Source organism: Photinus pyralis, unplaced genomic scaffold (assembly GCF_008802855.1).
Source record: "Photinus pyralis isolate 1611_PpyrPB1 unplaced genomic scaffold, Ppyr1.3 Ppyr1.4_LG3a, whole genome shotgun sequence".
Classification (NCBI taxonomy): domain Eukaryota; kingdom Metazoa; phylum Arthropoda; class Insecta; order Coleoptera; family Lampyridae; genus Photinus; species Photinus pyralis.
In genome coordinates, this window is record NW_022170509.1 from 9,539,805 (window position 1) to 9,558,903 (window position 19,099).

General features: G+C 37.1%; 1 protein-coding gene across 8 annotated transcripts; it reads right to left on the reverse strand.

The window, feature by feature from the left end:
* Positions 1–382: 382 nt before the first annotated feature.
* Positions 383–18,094, reverse strand: LOC116165670 (transcription initiation factor TFIID subunit 3). Of its 8 annotated transcripts, none has more exons than XM_031480303.1 (12): positions 17,730–18,093; positions 17,434–17,676; positions 17,257–17,386; positions 16,167–17,094; positions 15,967–16,123; positions 15,512–15,918; positions 15,383–15,465; positions 15,291–15,320; positions 10,955–11,106; positions 6,170–6,306; positions 3,769–3,869; positions 383–698 (listed from the first exon to the last, which is right to left on the reverse strand). In XM_031480303.1, exons 1-12 carry the CDS (start codon positions 17,893–17,895, stop codon positions 563–565), a joined length of 2,670 nt encoding a protein of 889 aa, XP_031336163.1. In that variant the 5' UTR covers positions 17,896–18,093; the 3' UTR covers positions 383–562. The 8 variants fall into 8 exon arrangements, 7 of the variants coding, with proteins under 7 accessions (XP_031336163.1, XP_031336162.1, XP_031336161.1 ...); XM_031480302.1 differs by having other exon boundaries at positions 6,164–6,306; XM_031480301.1 differs by lacking the exon at positions 6,170–6,306 and adding an exon at positions 6,756–6,901 and having other exon boundaries at positions 384–698.
* Positions 18,095–19,099: the final 1,005 nt, after the last annotated feature.

A 19,099-nucleotide genomic window follows, 5' to 3' on the forward strand; every position in this document is an offset into this window, starting at 1 on the left:
CAATTTCAATTACTATGTGGGAATTCAAATATGAACTTTAATTATTAGTCTTATTTTTAAACAAAATTCATAAGGTATTATTATTCAAGAAACATTATTTTTGATTTTCCGCGTCATTTACATTGATCAAGATATTATATGCTAATACAATTTTTGTATGTCATCTCTGAAATGTTAATTTCTCTATTAAGCGTCCTTACTTAAGAATTTGTAAGTACTTACCTTGCCTTTGAAGGGCATGACAGACTTACTGTCACTTTTTGTGTAGAGTGATCTTACCATGGTTTTGTACAGAATATTCTCATAGGCTTAAGGATAACAAATTAATGGAAGATCGCCAATATACTCAAATACACAAGGCATTATAATCATTGTAATTGATTGAAATAAAATTATTAGATACAATTGAACTGTTTAAAGAAGTAAACAGTAAGTAAAATCCCGAAATGTATACATCTTTAAAATTACACGCATAATAAGAATTGCGGCAAACATGATAAGATTAAAATCAAAATCGAATAGATTCACAATATTATACACCTCGTTTTTAAATTGGCAATACTTAATGCTCCTTCTTCTCACGTTTTTTCCGTTTTTTCTTTTTGTCCATTTGTAGGACTTCTTCTTTTTTACTAAGACATATGCGGCAATACCAATTCTCGTTTTCGTCTGGAGGAATTTGTATTCCAACACAAACCCTGTAAATATATGGCACTTAAATTTCGAACAAATCAATACACCTTGCAATTAAATTCAAACATCAGTTTTCTATTGGTGGCCCAAGATTTTCATTTAAAACAGAATCGCCAAGAATAAAAAGGAAATATACGATCATCGACAAAAATACTGATAAAGTGAAGCTTACTGCCACTTAGACAACCAACCATACACTATCTACAATGGCAACATTGAAAGGTAAATTTGACCTATTTTGGATTTGTCTTTATGGAGGACGTAAATTTTCTCGCGGCATCGTTTAAAGTAGTATTTATACAATACTCGCGGGGAATCGTGTGGGAGGAGCCGCACGGCGTCGCGCATTGTCGTCTTTGTTTCGGCGTTTCTTCGTCACTGCCTGGAATCTTGATATACACACTAGAGCAGGTACCTAATTACAAGAATTGGAAAAACCGAATTTTATGCATTTAGGCCAGTCATTGGGGATCAAAAATAGGGCTGACCTGGAAATAAGTCCGGAAGTTTTGAAACTGCAGATTTGTATGTCCAGAACTAAAATTCACAATCCGAGACATGCCGCCACGCCGCCATCTTGCCAAGATGGCGCCCAAAAACGGTTTTATTAAAAAAACGGGCTATTCAATTGGTTTCTCGTTATATTTATAATTTACTGACTAAGCGGCACATTCCTAGCATAAGTGAAGATGCCGATGTGCACACCTGCAATAAAGCGCCACCAGAAGGCGCTGGCTATTTACCCGTCATCTCGCTACAAGGCGCCTCGAAGCAGATCGTTTGTCGTCTCGCTTAACAGTTGTACTGATTCGGTAATAAGCGTGTTTGGAAATAGATTCGAAAAAGTGTTACGTTTCGCAACGTATTTAGCGTTTACGTGTTGATTTTACTTGACAATAGTGCAAGTGCAAGTGTAATAAATTGATTGCGTTATTTCTTTTATTATGGTTTCGATTGAAAAGTGTTTTGTTTGTGACGAAAGTCTTTCGGAGAGTAAAACTGTGAAGGTGAAAGAACGGGGTTTGAATACTTTTAGACGATTAAGTTTGAAGAGAAAAGACGGGAAAATAACCTATTTAATTTAAGATATGGAACTCAACGGACAAGGTCCGTCTGATAATTTTAGTACCTAAGTGGATTGGGCCTACAGGGGAAACCTCGTTAAAAAAAACGCGCCGTGTACTTTACCTCTTGGGTGGTGTGGAAACAAGTATATCATTTTAAATCGATATTAACTGATCATAAATTATTAACATGAATTAATTAATGAATTAATCGATTAATTGAATAAAACTACTAGGAACATATTGCGTAGGAAACTTCCAGCCTCTTCAATTTTACGCTCTACATACTTTTCCGAAAAACGCATAGTTTTGGAGATATTTGCAAAAAACCGTTTTTGAGCGCCATCTTGGCAAGATGGCGGCATGTCTCGGATTGTGAATTTTAGTTCTAGATCCCAAAACCTATAAACCTACAAAGTTTCAAAACTTCTGGACTTATTTCCAGGCAAAAATCCCCAATGACTGGCCTAATTATATTCTGGACAAATTTAAGAGACTTTAATACATTACACATTGGTATCTTCAACTTAAGTTTTCTCTTGATATTGTTGCTAGTATTTTTGAACGGCCCCCTAACAATCTAACCTGGAAACATCAATAAATATCTTGTTAATGACTTATTAGATAAGCAGTGTGATATTATGAATCTTCCATTGAAACGTACTGTGATCTTAAATGCATTTCCACTTCATCAGTTTCTTGTTATGGATAAAGTTCGCTGAAGTTGTTACTCTATTTTTTCAATTTAGAGTAAAAAGAAAAGGATTCATGGACAATAATTTTCTCACTTGCGGTTTGGCTGGAAACAACCAATTTTTTTTAAAAACACAACATAGTGTTTTTTATTACTGAATACGCAATCAAAAAACACAAGTACTATTTAAATCTTTCAGTTTTATTTTTTTACTGCGTTTACGTGAGCCTATTTTGTCACTGTGCAACAAAACTGGATCATTTAAACTTAAGAGTATTTATTTAAAAAAAGAAAATTAACCTTAAAAACCAGTTTTTATTTTAAAGGAAAACAAGATTGAAGATATCAATGTGTCCCTTAGGTTTACCAAAATATAATTCGTAAATCTAGGATTTACCAATTTTTGTAATTTTACCTACTGTAGCGTGTGTCTCAAGGTAACAACGAAGAAATATCGAAGCAAAGACGACAATGCGCGATGCCGTGCGGCCCATCCTACACCAACAACTTACACCTCAACGTTGCCATTTTAGATAGTGTATGGTTGGTTGCCTAAGTGGCAGTAAGCTTCATTTTATCATTATTTTTGTCGGTGATCTTAGAAATGTGTATACTACTTTACCAACAGGAAGTAAACTGCAATGGTAGTAAAACAATATTAAGCACATTGTTGACATATTCAGTATTTCCTGCATACTAACATAATTCCCGACCGAATTTTATTTTATGTAATTTGCTAGGGGTGAGCATTAGGATTTACAACCCTAACGTTACAATTTGAAATTTTTTTTCCTTTTGTTCTTTACCGTGTTTATTTATTTATTTATTATCCCTCTCTTGTTCTGGGCCCTCAACAGGCTTGCGCCCAATTACAGAGTAACCCGCATAATGCTTTTTAGAGGTGCCTCTGCAGAAGGTCTTAAGTTGTTGTATACTACTCCGGTATTTACCTTACGAATTAGGAAAACTGCAGGAAAACCTAATTCGGAGTAACCGGCAGAATGCTCGAAACTGGTCTAAGGTAATTCCCATCTCTGCCACAGATGAAAAATTCACCTCAACCCAGGTTCGAACACCCGACCTCAGGATTTATAGCCCAGCGCTCTACCACTGAACCATAAAGCCGGCGGTGTTGTTTGGAAATAAACTTTATTGTTAATATTAAAGCTTTTTTCGGTACCTTGTATATTGTTTTCAAACATATCAGGGACCTTGTATATCCGCCATATACTAATATAGGGAATGTGACAAAATAGTGACTGATTTGACTAGATATAAATTCATCACTACAAATTAATAAACTTCAACGTCACTTACCAATGGTACCAAGCATCACAATCGTCACATCCGATCATGGGACTACCATCGTCTTGCTTTCCGCATGCTGGACAATACCATACGGTATTCCCCACTGCGTCCTGTTATCATTTAAAAGAAACAAAACTCAGTTAATAGGCAAACCTTAGTAATCTTACGGCACAAGGCCAGTATACACGTAATGGTTTTTGCAGTACTGTTTTCAAAAGATATATCAAACTATTTCAAATTTACATTACAACATAGGTACGCATTATAGTCACCGAAATACACGTTTTACACTTTTCCAATGAAGATGGGTGAACAAGTTAAAAGTTCGATTCACTAAAAACAACTGTTTTTTCAATATATTTACTCACTAAATAACTAACAATTACAACTCGCTTTATCACCTGGAAAGTGAAGGTAAATAAATTTAACGATCAAACGAACTTACCTCAAGGTTCGATCATAATTTTATAAACCTTCAATATAAAATATCACTTGTCCTCAACTCATATTCAGTTTGATTAATCACGACCAACCAATCAGTAAGTACCAGCACCATGACAGCATCTACACGTTATCCTCTGGCGATCTTTCGAATCCCACATGTTTGTTTGCTAAATCACCAGTCGTACTTCCAGATATCTCGCCAAATGTTCTGCTTACATTCGAAGTGATCGTTTCAGTCAACCCTTTATGGCATTTCGGTTTCAAGAATTGAACTTATTAGATCCAAGTGTATTTCTGGCAAAATATTTCGAGTTTGTTCTATGACATGGGCATTGAATTTCATCCCTCAAGGTTGGCGGCCCTTCAACGATAGCTCCAACAGAAAATCTAGGGAATATGTGTCGGCTGCTAAGTCAAGCAAGGCATTTTTATATACACTGCGCAGTGTGGCGATTGTCAATAAACAAGTGCACTAAAAATTAGTGGTTTTTTCTTCTAACACAGGTAGGTTTATACTGTATTTATTTCACTTCAACACTACTACATTGTTTATAAATCTTCGACACTGATTTAACTACATTTAATTTTTTGTCGTACAACTTAACAACAGTTTAATGAGGTACCTATCTACGGATCACCATTTCATTAGAGGTTATGTTAGTTTACGCAACCATGTTATCCTTTTTAGTTCTTTTTGTGTACTTAAATGGCGACTGGGAAAATAAGCAAATCTGAAAGCAGTAGTACTATGTAACGATAAAGTTTTCCCGTCACTACTGCTGACACATACTGTACATGTTAAAGAAGCACACACAAACATAACATTTTACAAAGTTTTTGAACTTTACATAATTAGTGCTGGGAAAGTGGACATTTTAAAATCGTTGGTTTACAAGCTTTGTGCATAAAGCAAGCGGACAAACAATGACCTTAAGAAACACAGCATTAGTGTTTTTTGTAAAAAAAAATAAGAAATCATTTTTCGAATTTATGTTTTTGAAGAAGAAATACAAAAAAAACTCAGCATCCTGGTCACAAAAACAACATTTAAGACTCATACTGATCTTTCCTCTTCTTCAGATCCAATGGAAAAGAAACCGAAACCAAATTATATTAACCCTACACCTGGCCATTAATTTTTCAAAAAACTGCGCGTCAAATTAAGATGAATTTGGTTTTTAGTTTTCTTTTTTTCTAATTTCAGACTTTCATTTTGAAAGAAGAGACGCCCCTAAATTTAATGGTGCGTACAAGAAAAGTTAAAAACGCAGAGAAGTATCCAATTAGAAGCAGATATAGCCTATAAAGCGCCACAAGCCACAAGCATAATTTTAACAAAACCAAGAATACTTTTTGTTTCTAATTTCTTGATTTATCACTTCACATTTGGTGAGATTAGGACCCCGTAGTTAAAAAATTGCTTTGATTAAGTCGAATGTCTTCTACTTCTTTGTCCATAGTATCTCGATTTTGACTCCAAACCGTATCAAAGTTGCTGTGTTTTCTTTCACTATCGTACCACTGCCTATTAAGATATTCTCAAGTTGGCAATAGTGATTTATACATTTCTTTCATCCATTGTACAGCTCGCAACACACAGAGTTGTTCAGAATAACACAGGTGGTCCAGCTCAGAATAAACTGCAACATAATTCTGCAAAACGTTATCCTTGAGTTCCGATCCAATATTATCTATTATATCTTATGAAAACAGTAGATATGTATGATATCATAATATGCGAAGGTGCTTACATTAGAGAATCTATTAAATGCAACTAATAGACTTTCCCTTTCAAACCTGACCAATACAAATGTTTTAACCATGTCATGCTTAATTAGTTAGTTATGTTCATGAAATGTTTATTAGTAACATAGAGGGCGTTGCATAAAACTAAGCTGATACCATACACATAGAGAAGAAAGTTCACTACAAGAACTTTAGTAGTTCTTGTAATGCTCACCTTTACCATTGGGTGCTGCTGTTGTTTATTGAGTTTGGTGGGTTTTGGTTTGATTGGATGTATGCGCGGCCTACCTGGACCGGGTCCCGTTCTAGCTGTAGTTTGAGTGTGAATGACCACTTCTTCTTTAGCCAATTCCTCCTCTAGTTACAAACTCATAAACTTAGATCGAATAGATAAATTACACTTTACAAATTTGGCAAAGAAAATCCTTATCCAATGCTTACCTTGCAACTACATGCACGGCATGCACAGTGAACCTAAAGTAATACGTACCATATTGTCACTAAAAGTAACAGCCTAACAGCACACTAAGCCCGAAAGCGGGGGAAAAGGATTATGTACAATGGCTACATGCGAAATCATTATGAATGTTGCACAATAAGATGACGATATTGTTGGATGGGAAGTATCACCGATACTTTGTGCAAGCAGAGATGTTAGAAGAAAATACCCAAAATAAAAAGACAATGAGATGTAGTTTTTGTATGAACAGTATGAAAGGAATAGGTAAAAAATGCAGTTTGGTCAGATTTGATAAGTTCTTCTCGTGTAGTTGATTAAAACCACTCCCATGATTCTCTTTACTTACAGTATAACAGGAGGAAGTATTATACGGATCAATGGCGTGTGTTGTTTCAGGTTCCTTTTGAATTTCTTTCGATCGTAATTTTGGGATAGGTTTGAACATAGGCTTCTTCACATTAAAAGAATCATTGGAAGAAGTAGGATAAGTGTCTGCTGCCAGCAAAAAATATTTAAAGTAGAAGAGGTAACTTAATGAAGCTGTTAATAAATAATAGTAATATTCCACACATATTCTACGTTAAGTTCCTCTATTAATCAAACATGCTCAAAACATACAATACTTCTACTTGTTATGAATCTGCAAATCTAGAGGGCATACTCAGACCAAATTACTTCCATATGTCAAGTGTAATTCAGTAAAACCAGCCATTTCGCATTCTTAGTCTAGATTTGTTCCTGAATTCCTAAATTGATCACAACGTTCTTTTAGGCATCTTCTGTTAGCTTCGGATTTATTCAACAAAATTGTTACGTACTTTAGTGATAATTTAACAGTATCCTTATATTTGGACTTTTTGTATAGTGTTTGTATACAGTCTTTAGTCGCCAACTACAGTTAATCCAGTGAATACTTGGGACTGACTTGAATATGCTTCAACATGATTATATTTATCGAATGCACTCATACCCTTACTTGTGTTCGACAAGACGATTTGCCTATTGAGGTTGTGGCTAGACAGTGCATTGTGGTATGTTTCACATGAAACGTCCAGTATACAGTTAGGTCAATAGCCGCTATAATACATTAATTATGAGCTAGAGTAGAGTGAGGTATACAGGGTGGCTTATTTGCCATACAGTTTCATTATTATGGAAGATATAAAAGATAAAGCAATAAAAAAAGTACTTGATTTTCCATTTAACCAACATTGTGACTCCAAAAATTCCAATGCACGACAACAAACAAACCTTGCTGTACTGCATCACAAATCTCCATGCCATAACAAAGTAAAGTTAGGATAGTGATGTCTACTCTTGAAAGGTGAACATACTTCTTAAAACAAGTATAAATTGTGCACAGATAAAACGCATTTTTTTTAACCGAATGGCTTTTGTTTTGACATCACCAATGGATATATTTGTTGCAGACGTCTCAAGGACGAGGGCTATGGTTGGTAGAAATTAAATCCTTTCGTTGAAACCTTTCATTAGAGCACCATGAAGGATAAAACTAGTTCCCCCCCCCCCCTTCGCCCTGTACTTTGATAAGAGGACAGAAAGAAGAGCAGTAGTTGGTAGAAAACGGTTCCTTTCGTTGAAAAATTAATTTTTAATCCCCCCCCTCCCCCCTCGGGCCCCGACGCTCACTGATCTTGAAATAGAGTCGCACGAGAAAGTTATAGTTTGTACAAACCAATTATTTTGATGAGACCTTTCATTAGAATACCATGAAGGGTAGAACATGTGTTTACCCCCCCCCCCCCCCAATTTTCTAAAGTTTAACTTGGCACCACTAAAGGCATGCGTATGCAAAATCTGAGACCAATTGGTTGTCGTGTGTGAAAGTTATGCACGTTTTACTTTCAAAAACAGCATCTCAGGAAATAATTCGTGGGGCCTAGACAGAGAAATTTGATGGCCGTCTGACACACCTTCAAGGTATAAGCTACCTACTGTAAAAAAATTCCAGGACTCTAGGACCATTCCCCTAGAAGTAGTTCAAAACGGCAGAAGTAGGTCCGGACGAACAAAACGCAAACAATAGCACATTTTTTTTAATTCTTAAAAAAGGCGCTAAAAATAGTATAGTAGCCAGTTATATTTAAAAAAGGCCTATTGAAAGGTTTCAAATAACCACTGCCAAAATGCAAATACTCAACATTTTTGCTGCCAGAAAAAATAGGCGTGAATGAATTAAGTTAGCTTTGTATAATTCTTCGCCGTTTTAAAAAAGTGTTTTATTCAACATGGGAAAGTCTCCACATGTACCGCTTCTAAACGAACGTGAACGCAAGTATGTCTGGCGATAACAAGAAACGTATTGCGGAAAGCGAGCGCGGTTGCCACGATCTCTTGGGACCTAAAAGTTTCGTTCCGTCCTGTTTAAAGCCGAGCACGTGACACAAATGCAAGTTTACTATTCGTCCCGTAAACATTATTTGCATCAAACAGGTTTTGTATTGATAAGCATCGAATCCAATTTGGGGTATTTTGGTACAATGAACAGGATTTGGACATGAATAAGTGAGTAAATTAACCATAGTTAATTAATTGTGTTACGGCAAAAGTCATAAAAATGGGATGTGTTTGATATTGTTGGTAGCGCGCTTAAATACCAGGAATTCTAAGACTGGTCCCAGAATTTAATGAACACAGAGGACTGAATAATTAATTAAAGAAGTTTTAATTTTGAAACTTTTGTTTTTCAAATGCAATGCGTATGTTTTTTAATATCTTTGAAAAGAGCAATCAATTTACTATACGACGACATAAAGTATAACAATGGTTGATATGCAAAAAATGAAGCAATTCAATATTTAGGACCCATGAAATCTAGCACACCGTATGTTGTCAGGATGCACAGTGTCTGGTTATGTTACAAGGGAAGATCGTATCGCGCAAAAGTAAATCTTCAAAACGGATCAAAGATATTAAAACAACATAAGCATTGCATTTGAAAACCAAAAGTTTCTTCCAATGGAAGTTTCAATTAGTGACGCTTCCGCTTCTGCGAGTGCGGCAATATTCTGCTTATTTTTCACTTTCGCTTCCGCTATTTTATAACGGATGTATACCGTAATTTTTGAAATATGGCAAGGCGCGCTGTGCGCTCTAATTGGTCGGACGGGTCGCGTGACGTCTCTGTTTACTTTCATTCATCTCATTAATTCGCTGCAACAATTCGTGCGTTTTATCGCATAGTTTAATAAACTAAATTTTTATGACTAATTATTCTAATCAAGTTTTAATAGTACTTACACTTCCGCTTCCGCAAAAAAAAACATATTTTGCCTTCTGTTTCCACTTCTGCCTTTATTCTCCGTTACAAACATCTCCTTGGAGAAAAACTTAGAGGGAGACGCCTCTCGGGTCCTGCTGACTTACAGGACAAAGTAGATCTTCTTACCATTTGAACAAGCATGTCCTTTGAGCACTGCCAAGACGCCCTATCACTGGTGGTACAGGGCGCTCGAAAAGCGAAAACCCAATTGGGCAAACTGATCAATAAAGCAAAGAAGAGCAAAGCTAATAGCCGATTGGGAGGCCTACAGGGCCCAACAACTTAAAAAAAAAGGCAATGAATATTTAAGGGAGTGCTTCCAGTGTGGTTCTGCAGACTTTTTATGGTAAACTAGCAGAACATAACAAAACTGTTTTTCCTTGGTCTGAGTATACCCCTACTTAGAAATTGCCATAATAGAACTGCGTTAAAAAATTATTTGTGCTTTAAGCATTCAGATCGATTTAGGTACGAGAGAGCATTCATTTGTAAACAAAATGGCATGCAAAACTTCTGCGGGAATGTCTTATTAAGTTTACATGATTTCTTCTTAGACCCACGAATTTATCAGCCTTAAATACGAGACCCGCATTTGTCAATTGATAATTTTTCATGTTCGAACTAACACTCAAGGATAACAGGCTGCTGTATTTTGGGCTGCTAACTTCTCACCAGCGTCACCAAACAAATTTTGCGCTTTCAGTCCTAAAACTGTCAGAAGTGTCCATAAAAATAACTTACCCAGGAACGGCGAACATAGTCAACCACAAGTGTCGCACGTTGCACTAGAAAAACAAACAACATGTGCCTCTGTGCACTCGGCTCATCCAAAAACACCGCCAAACATGACTTTCGAGAACTACATTCGATGTAGGAATTCAAAATTGTATTGGGAAGAAGCTAAGCGAATGGTTTTAATCGAAGAAGTGAAAATGTTGGGGTTTCAAAATCTTAGCCGCCACCACCAAACCGTAATGAGAATCTAAAGGCAGAGTGTACGTGATGAAAACTATAAAACTAAAAAATCTCAGAAAAAAGATTGCTCTCATGCAAGATATTCTTTTTGGACACTTCATGTAAACTTAATAATTATTCCAAAGATTGTTGTATAGCAGAAGTTAGATGTTCAAGTCTTTCAACAATACCTTCAAATTTAAAAAAAAAATGTCGCCAATCGTCAATAAAATTACAGAGACTTCGCGGTTTCTTAGCAACTAAGCAATCGATAATGTAACAATTGACTACAAAGTTAGAACTCTTACTTGTAGGTGGCGGCACATGATTCGTTGTCGTCTTGGGTTTCGGCTGGCCGGTAACCAAAGCCGATATTTTTGCCAGTTCGGGTGACATCTCCCTTTTAACTTCTTTGATTTCAACTGGTTCCTCTTCTTTCTTAACGATCGGTTTTATATTTCTAAAAGTAAATATTATTAATATCGATTAGCAACAAGATGAAAGGTATGGAATAGGTCTCCTATATTCCCCCCCGCCACTTTCAAATCAGTTATCTTTAAAGACGAGTACACAAGTGTGAACGAGGCTGTGCGCTGTGCCTCGTATGGGGAACTGTCCACATGTGAGCCCAGAGACACAGCTTAAGCAAACCACTAAATGCCCCCTAGCGGCGAACTGTTTTGAGATAACAGACTTCTGTTTAAACTTAAATGTGGGGCAATCAGTCTTTTTCTCTGACAGCAACATAATCATGGATCTGGTGGATGTCCAAGGATATCCATGAAAATCTGAGGATGGCCAAGAATATCCCATGGATTTCAGAGGATGTACGAAATTGTATCTAAGATTTTCCCTTATTGGCAGCGTTTAAAAGAATTATACACAAAATTTTAGTTTACAAGTTCCTCCTTGGCTCTTGCAATAAAAGCAAATAGAACACATATAACCAAAGTAACTGAGCACATGCAAACAATTTTACTATTTAACGAGCACTTTCTCAACTGATGGCGCTGCAAACAAAACATATACAACAATTGAACATGCGCATGCGCAGAAATAACTTTATTACGAACGAATTCAATTAAAGCTGAATGGACAGAATTAGGGTTGTCATTTCCAAAAGAGTTTCCTGAAATTTTAAGCCTTTGCCCTGCATCAAAAATCAAACGAGTGCGCATAGGGTCGGTCTGACCCTGACATGGTTATTTCGTGTCTGTGGCGGCGGATTAAAATCATAGTAAGATTTCACCCCCACCCCCCTTTTCACCCCGTTTCAGTCGTACGTCTTGGCAGCCGCACGCTTCGGCAGCCGTATAGCACATACAATTGCCGCCTGACTTTTAGCGACTCTAGTTTCCTCTTCAGATGACATTGAGGATGGATTTGGTACCGCTTTTAAGAGTTGTCTTTATTACCACCAACCGATTCGTCCGATCAAGCCAGGATCTTAGCTCGAGCTCATTTGCCAGAGCACTGACCGTGCGCACATGATGGAAACTCATCTCTTCTCGTTTTGGCCAGAAACTCCGTGCGACAGTCAGTCTGGAGTGTAAGGGAGCGGCCTTAGACCCTTTACACTGGCCTCAGCTCTTAATTAAACTCTCGACGACAAGAAGGAAAGTTCACGCACACCTCAATCGTCTTTTTATTAGTTGTAGTGGAAAAGCGGGACCTGCTTCAAGGGCCATTATCACAGGTTGGATAAAACGGCCCTTTCAGCAGCAGATATTTCGTTTCTGCAAGGAAGTACGCGGTTGGAGATAGCGTCCTCTAGATTTGAAAGTGAGCTTCCTTTCTATTTAATCCTGAAAATGGGCATGGCTTGGAGAGAAAAATTTTATTACAAGGATATTCATTCGGGCTACGCGGTTGGCCATAGCGTCCTCTAGGTTTGAAAATGAGCTTCCTTTCTACTTAATCCTGAAAATGGGCGTGGCTTGGAGAGAAAAATTTTATTACAAGGATATTCATTCGGGCTACGCGGTTGGCCATAGCGTCCTCTAGGTTTGAAAATGAGCTTCCTTTCTATTTAATCCTGAAAATGGGCATGGCTTGGAGAGAAAAATTTTATTATAAGGATATTCATCTGGCTACGCGGTTGGCCATAGCGTCCTCTAGGTTTGAAAATGAGCTTCCTCTCTATTTAATCCTGCAAATGGGCGTGGCGTGGATAGGAAAATGTTACTACAAAGATATTCATTAGGCTCCTACCATTCATCTGTGTAAACTGATGGAGGTCTCTTCCATGCCAATTTAAATTCTTTTGATTCAACACACAAGTGAATTTTTCTTTTCGTTGAACTAGTTCTCATTAAACCTACCTTACTTCAAAGTACTCCGTAGTCGTTAGAAACCATTCACGTCTCTCTATGGTCAAGCCGATGGCACAGACACGAAATAGCCAACGTTTTTGTCCCAAAGGGTCAAAATGATGTATTTCAGTTGCAACCTAGGCTTGACCAAACCGCGCGCTCGGTTAAAGTGCGCATTGACGGGACGCGGAAAGAGAGGGGGGGGGGGAAGAAAGGATGATTTGGAAACCTTAAACACACAAACGGGGGGTGAAATCTCACTATGGTCAAGACTAGGCAAGACCTGTAATATATCGATTTTTACCCTTCGGCGGAAAATCGTCGGGTAATACCTTTAAAAACACACCGACTATGCAGCCAATCAAATGCCTTAACCCTAGGATCAAAAATCCAAATTATTTTTTGTAAAGGGTGAGTGAACGATTGCGCGAAGTAACTTAATGCCTTGAAGATAAGATTTTTCGATGCTTTTGTATTATGATATGGTTGAATATTCTGCACATTTTAAAAATATTTGGAATTATACAGGGTGCGCCCAGAAAGTAGGGCGCCAAACTGGTACAGTTTTGTAAATAGAACCCCCTGTATTTGAATGCATTTTTGAATTCTATGTGTAATTGTCGTCCTTTTTTATTATATGGTTAATATCCAAAAAACTAGCATTTGCAGTATATTGTCAAAATTATTAAAATTTATCTTGGGTTAAGTAAAAGTCAAATAAATACATCTACTATGAAACATTAAAAAAATAGCTTACAGGGTGTTTTTTTGGTAGGTCCAAAGTTGCAAAACTTCATATTAAACAATCTCCCTTTTTTAATGGAACACCCTGTATATTTTTCATCTTTTAGCTCCTCCAAACACCTTCAACTTTTGATAATAATGTCCTACACCTATCTCTGATAGTTTTCGAAATATCCTGGTTTTTATATTCTAATCTTAGATAAGTTATATTTAATTTACATAATAGTGAGGTGGCCATGCAAAAAAAAGGCAATTTTTATCTATCTCGTCCAAAACGAAAATCATATCGGTTGATTTATTTTTCAAACAAGTTCAAAAACTGGAGAATAAGTAAAATGTCATCCAGTCAGTGATATAAGTTTCATTTTTTTTCATATTCACCTCGTTATTATGTAAATTAGAACTTATTTCAGATTAATATAAAAACTAGGAAAACCAAGATATTTGTTTATGTTGTTACTATTACATTTATTCTCCAGTTTTTAGACTTAAATGAATTATTCGAAAAATGAATTAATAAATATGATTTTAGCTTTGGACGAAGCAGATAAAAATTGTCTTTTTTTTGCATGGCCACCTCGTTATTATGTAAATTACATTATTATCAAAAGTTGAAGGTTTTTGGAAAAGCTAAAAGATGACAGAAAAATATACAGGGTGTTCCATTTCCATTTGAAAAAAGTGAAATTTTTTAATATGAAGTTTTGTAACTATAGAAAAAAAACACCCTGTAAGCTATATTTTTAATGTTTCATGGTAGATGTATTTATTTGACTTTTACTTAACCCAGGATAAAAAATATAAAACCTGGAATCAAAATTTATGTAATAATTTTGACAATATACTGACGCTTGCAAATGCTCAATTTTTCTTACAAATCGCATTATCTTTAAAACTACTAGCTTTTCGGATATTAACCATATAATAAAAAAGACCTACAAATTACACGTAGAATTCAAAAATGCATTCAAATACAAGGGGTTCTATTTAAAAAATGTACCATTTTGACGCCCTACTTTGTGGGCGCACCCTGTATAATTCCAAATATTTTTAAAATGTGGAGAATATTCTATCATATCATAATACAAAAGCACTCTATCGAAAAATCTTATCTTCAGGGCATTAAGTTACTCCGCGCAATCGTTGACTCACCCTGTACAAGCAGGTAGGATGCATCCAACCAATGAATAACATCCAACAAAGGAGATGGAGCGCATGCGTAGAATCAACTTTGTTATTTGTGTGATACACCATGCGCTTCTAATAAAAGAAAGTAGAAAGTCATGCGCAGAGTTAAGCACATGGAACACAATGTCTTCCCGGATGGACTGAACAAAAGAATTTATTAAAAACACACAAAATATCAGGCATGCGCAAAACCTATTTCCTTATTAGTGGAAGGATTTTACAGACATTTTAACGTTTCTAACGCGCATGACAGTCAAATATCCTCATTAGGAACTTTTGCAGTACGGTCCGTAAATAGGTCGCATGCATAGATTCAACTTGTGTCATTTGTGAAGCCTTTTCCTAAATTTGTAAAGGCAAATAGAACGTGTGCGCGCATGCGCAAAATCAACTTTCTTACTTGTGGAGTGCGCAATCTTGCATCTTCCCGCTGCATAAAATTGGACCCACCTCTATAGTATTACATAAAGAAACGCGCGCAACTATACTTACAATTTCCGTGTTTCAGGAGAATCAGGATGCGGAGATCCCAGTTTTAAAGTCAACTTCGGGACGATGCTGTCGTTATCACGCAGCTGAAATTGATCGTCAAAATTGAAACGAACAACTTACAAAGCTTACTGTATCTTTTTCCTTCCTTTTCTCACGTTTCTCCTTTTTGATCTTATCCTTTTTGTCTTCCTTTAGCTTCTTCTTTTCGGCCTTATTTTTAACTTTATCTTTCTTATTCTTCTTTTTAAGCTTATCCTTCTTCTCTTTCTTGTGCTCTTTATTCTTCTTGTCCCCCTTCGGAGTCGGTGGATCATCCGTGACTGTAGCAGACATGGCCGGAGCGGGAGCGGGTTTGTCAGCTGAAGGGGACTTCTGGGGTGGTTCCTCGTGTTTGATAGATTGCATAAAGTTCATTGGTAAGTTCGGATGAACGGGCGGAATGTACGGAGGATGACCGAAACTGGGAATTCCCAATGGCGGAATGGAAAGATGAGAAAACAACGGATTTCCCAGAGGTGGTGGAATTAAACCGGGACCTGTAAGAACAATCGTCACATTTTGTCATTGAGCTGGATTTTACAAACCGGCAAACGATGGAAAAAATGGAAATGGTAAAGTCGAGGCAGATATTTCTGGTTTTTCCGGTTTAATAACTACATGAGCTTCTGGAGTTTTCGGCCGTTCCATTTCCATGTCGATTATATCTGTGTCTAACCGTGCCGGGCTACTAATTTTTTGGATCTAAAAATACAAATAGTAACAAGCTACAATGCGATTATCTTACTTTTTTAATCTTCGACTTGTCCTTGCGTTTGCGTTTCTCCACCTTATTTAGAGGTGGACTTTGGGAAATCATTTCGGGTGTTTTGGGCGTCGAGGGCGTACCTGGTGGTGAGTCGTCGTAAAAATATAGACGTTCAGTCTTATCTTTCACCAATGGAATTGAATCTATGAGTTCAATTGTAATGTCACTCGATAGATGATGAACCTTATTAGTAGCTTCGTTTATAGATTCGTCAATGACTAAATCAGGTGAACTCTCTCTTGATTCTTGCTTAATGTCGTCTTTAACTTTGGCCATTTTTTCGTTTTTGACCGATATCTTCTTCAGGATGTTAATTTTCCTTTTATCTGGTTCGGTAAATAATTTATCGACATTCGGTTCTGGTTTAATTATAGGTATAGGGGGTGCGATAACAGGTTTTGTCGGTATCGGTGTTATGGTAGTGTTCAATTTTTCTGTTTTCAATCTTGCTGCGGCTAATGCTTTGTTTATTTTCTGTGGTGGATTCATTGCCATCTTATTGGGTATTAGTGAGATGTTCAAGTCGCCCATTATTGGAAAGTTGGGTGCGGAACTCATCTGTGGAGGGACCTGATACTTTGTTTTGCTTTTTGAATTATCCTTGGATGGGGTTCCTAATTTTTTCGGTACTTTTTGGCCTGGATCGTCGAGCGGTTTGAATAACTCCTTCCCTATCCTTTCCTTTTTCTTTTCAATTTTTTTCGTTGTCTTAGGCAACTTCTTAGTTACAGGCACCTCAGGCTGTTCAGCAGGCAAGGCTGGTGGTAAAATAATGGGTTCCAATGCGGGCATTGGAGTACGTGCTTCGGGTAGTTTTCCTTCACGTGCTGGTGATAGAAACCCGGATGTAGTCATCATTACACTGCTTATTTCTCTTGTCGGACGTCCTTCGTCTTCAAGAAGCAGTCTAAAAATAATGAAGCTCAGTCAGCTCTTTATAGGGAATTGAAAGCTGTACAAAAAATTAACTAAGGGACTTTAATACAACTTACTCATTTTGCACACTGACTGAATAAGTGGCTCCCCCTGGTTTAGAAATGTAATGAGACAGTGCAATTCAATATATTACCTTGGTCTTTTAAAAGAATCTCCTTGAGAAATTTCCTGTGGCCGTTTAAACACAGGACTTGTATTTTCGACAACATCAATTTCCTCTGTAGTGTCATTATTACTATTTGATTCAGTCGGCATTTGAGCAGCTACAAACCAAACATGAATCGCTCAATTTGCGACTCAAACCTCCTACCTTCTAACAATGGATGCATCGGAGGTAAATGTTCATGAATGTGCACTTGTCGTGTAACAACCTCTTTGCTTCCCGGCTTTAAAAAATTTAAATGATCTTCCTTAGGTATCGGATATTTCGGAATGGCTGTACCCGATTCGGCACAGTCCACATTTTTAACATACTCCTGTAATTCTGACAAATTGATGTGAAAATCACGAAAGGTCAATCCCAAGTGATCCAAATTCGGGTCTGTCATGCCAACTGCAACATTAAATACGAATATATACGTAGATCTTTACAGTTACCTTACGTACAGCCGTTGGCATATTCGTTTGTCGAGCGGCCCAACTGATGTAAGTAATTTGATAAAATGTCGGTGAGGATTTCGATAGGGGTCGTCATGCTGGAATGCCATCCTATAGTGATGCACATTTTAGCAACACACAGCTTCAGTTGGTCTCTTGTGTACTGTGAAGTCATTGTTGAGGCTTTATATATGTATTTCGGTCCGAAAGTTACGAACGAGTCTTATGGACTACATAACGCTATCGAACAATGGCCTTCGTATTTGGAAGGCAAGAAAATTTCTTTTAGTAACGTATTGCTTCCTAAACACAATGAAGCAATACTCTACTCTTACAAGTGACACAAATAATATAACTTAAAAGTTTGGTTAGGTTTTCTATTTAGGCGGCGACCAGGGTTGCCAAGTCACCAAACGTATAGGGTGTATAAGAAAAAATACATCCAGTAAAAGCCCCCGGTCGTGTGATAGTGCACGATTCTAAACTTGCTTATATTACGGACAATCACATTTTATAGCTTATTTATAATCGAATAGAAGTTCATCGCCATTTTACAATTGATGGCTCGAGGTGCACAACATTTATTAATTACGTCCGTTTCTTATCAAAAATTCAAAACCGCGTTTATTGAAAGTGTCATAAACGCCATTCCGTAACTGCGATCATCTTTCAGAAATTGAAAAAAAATTGAAAAGTCTATTTGGCGAACGTGTTGGAACCCCCTCCATTATAATGTTAGTAGAAATAGACTTTTTTTGACTTATCATAATCGAGTTAATAATGAATGCCATTTGATCACCGCGATGCAGTATAGGTAGGCCGTCCTGTGTGGCGAAGTGGAGTTAAAACTCGACGCGATGAATATTTGAAAAGAAGCACGAAAGAAATGCAAAGAACGTGAGAATCATGTGAGGAAAGCGTAAATGAGACGTAATGGAAGCGTGGTGGAAATGTGTGAACCATATAATAGGGCCAGGGGTTGGTTATGAAAAAGACACAACGCAATCGCGATACTGGCTTGATGGAATAATGTAATGTATGCTTGAAAAAGGAATAGCAAAGATCGATGTGAAGGAGCGATATAGAGATAAGGAAATGTAAAAGATAAATAAAATAAATAAACAAAAAATTTGCTGTGGTACCATCTGCACACCTGCGCATGCGCGATCCTGCTCCACAGCTTTTCAGCTCTTCCTTTACCAAATGTTGTTCCAATTGGTTTGGTTCAGCCGTTTAGCCGGAAATGAGACCGACATTCCTCAAGATTTTGTTTGATTCGGATCCTGCCTGGGTACTTCAAAACGTGCATTTCCGTTAAAAAATGGAGAGGGTGGGGTCATTTTTTACCCCGCTGCGATACCTCCCTTATTCTAACGTGC

Excerpts from the sequence above, each read along its gene's own strand:
- LOC116165670 (XM_031480300.1), bottom strand. The coding sequence starts at position 17,895 with ATGACTTCACAGTACACAAGAGACCAACTGAAGCTGTGTGTTGCTAAA. Across the intron at positions 15,466-15,511 it reads AAAGGAAGGAAAAAGATACA|CTGCGTGATAACGACAGCAT; the intron begins GTAAGCTTTGTA and ends GATCAATTTCAG. Across the intron at positions 3,870-6,755 it reads ATACTTCCTCCTGTTATACT|GACGCAGTGGGGAATACCGT; the intron begins GTAAGTAAAGAG and ends AAATGATAACAG.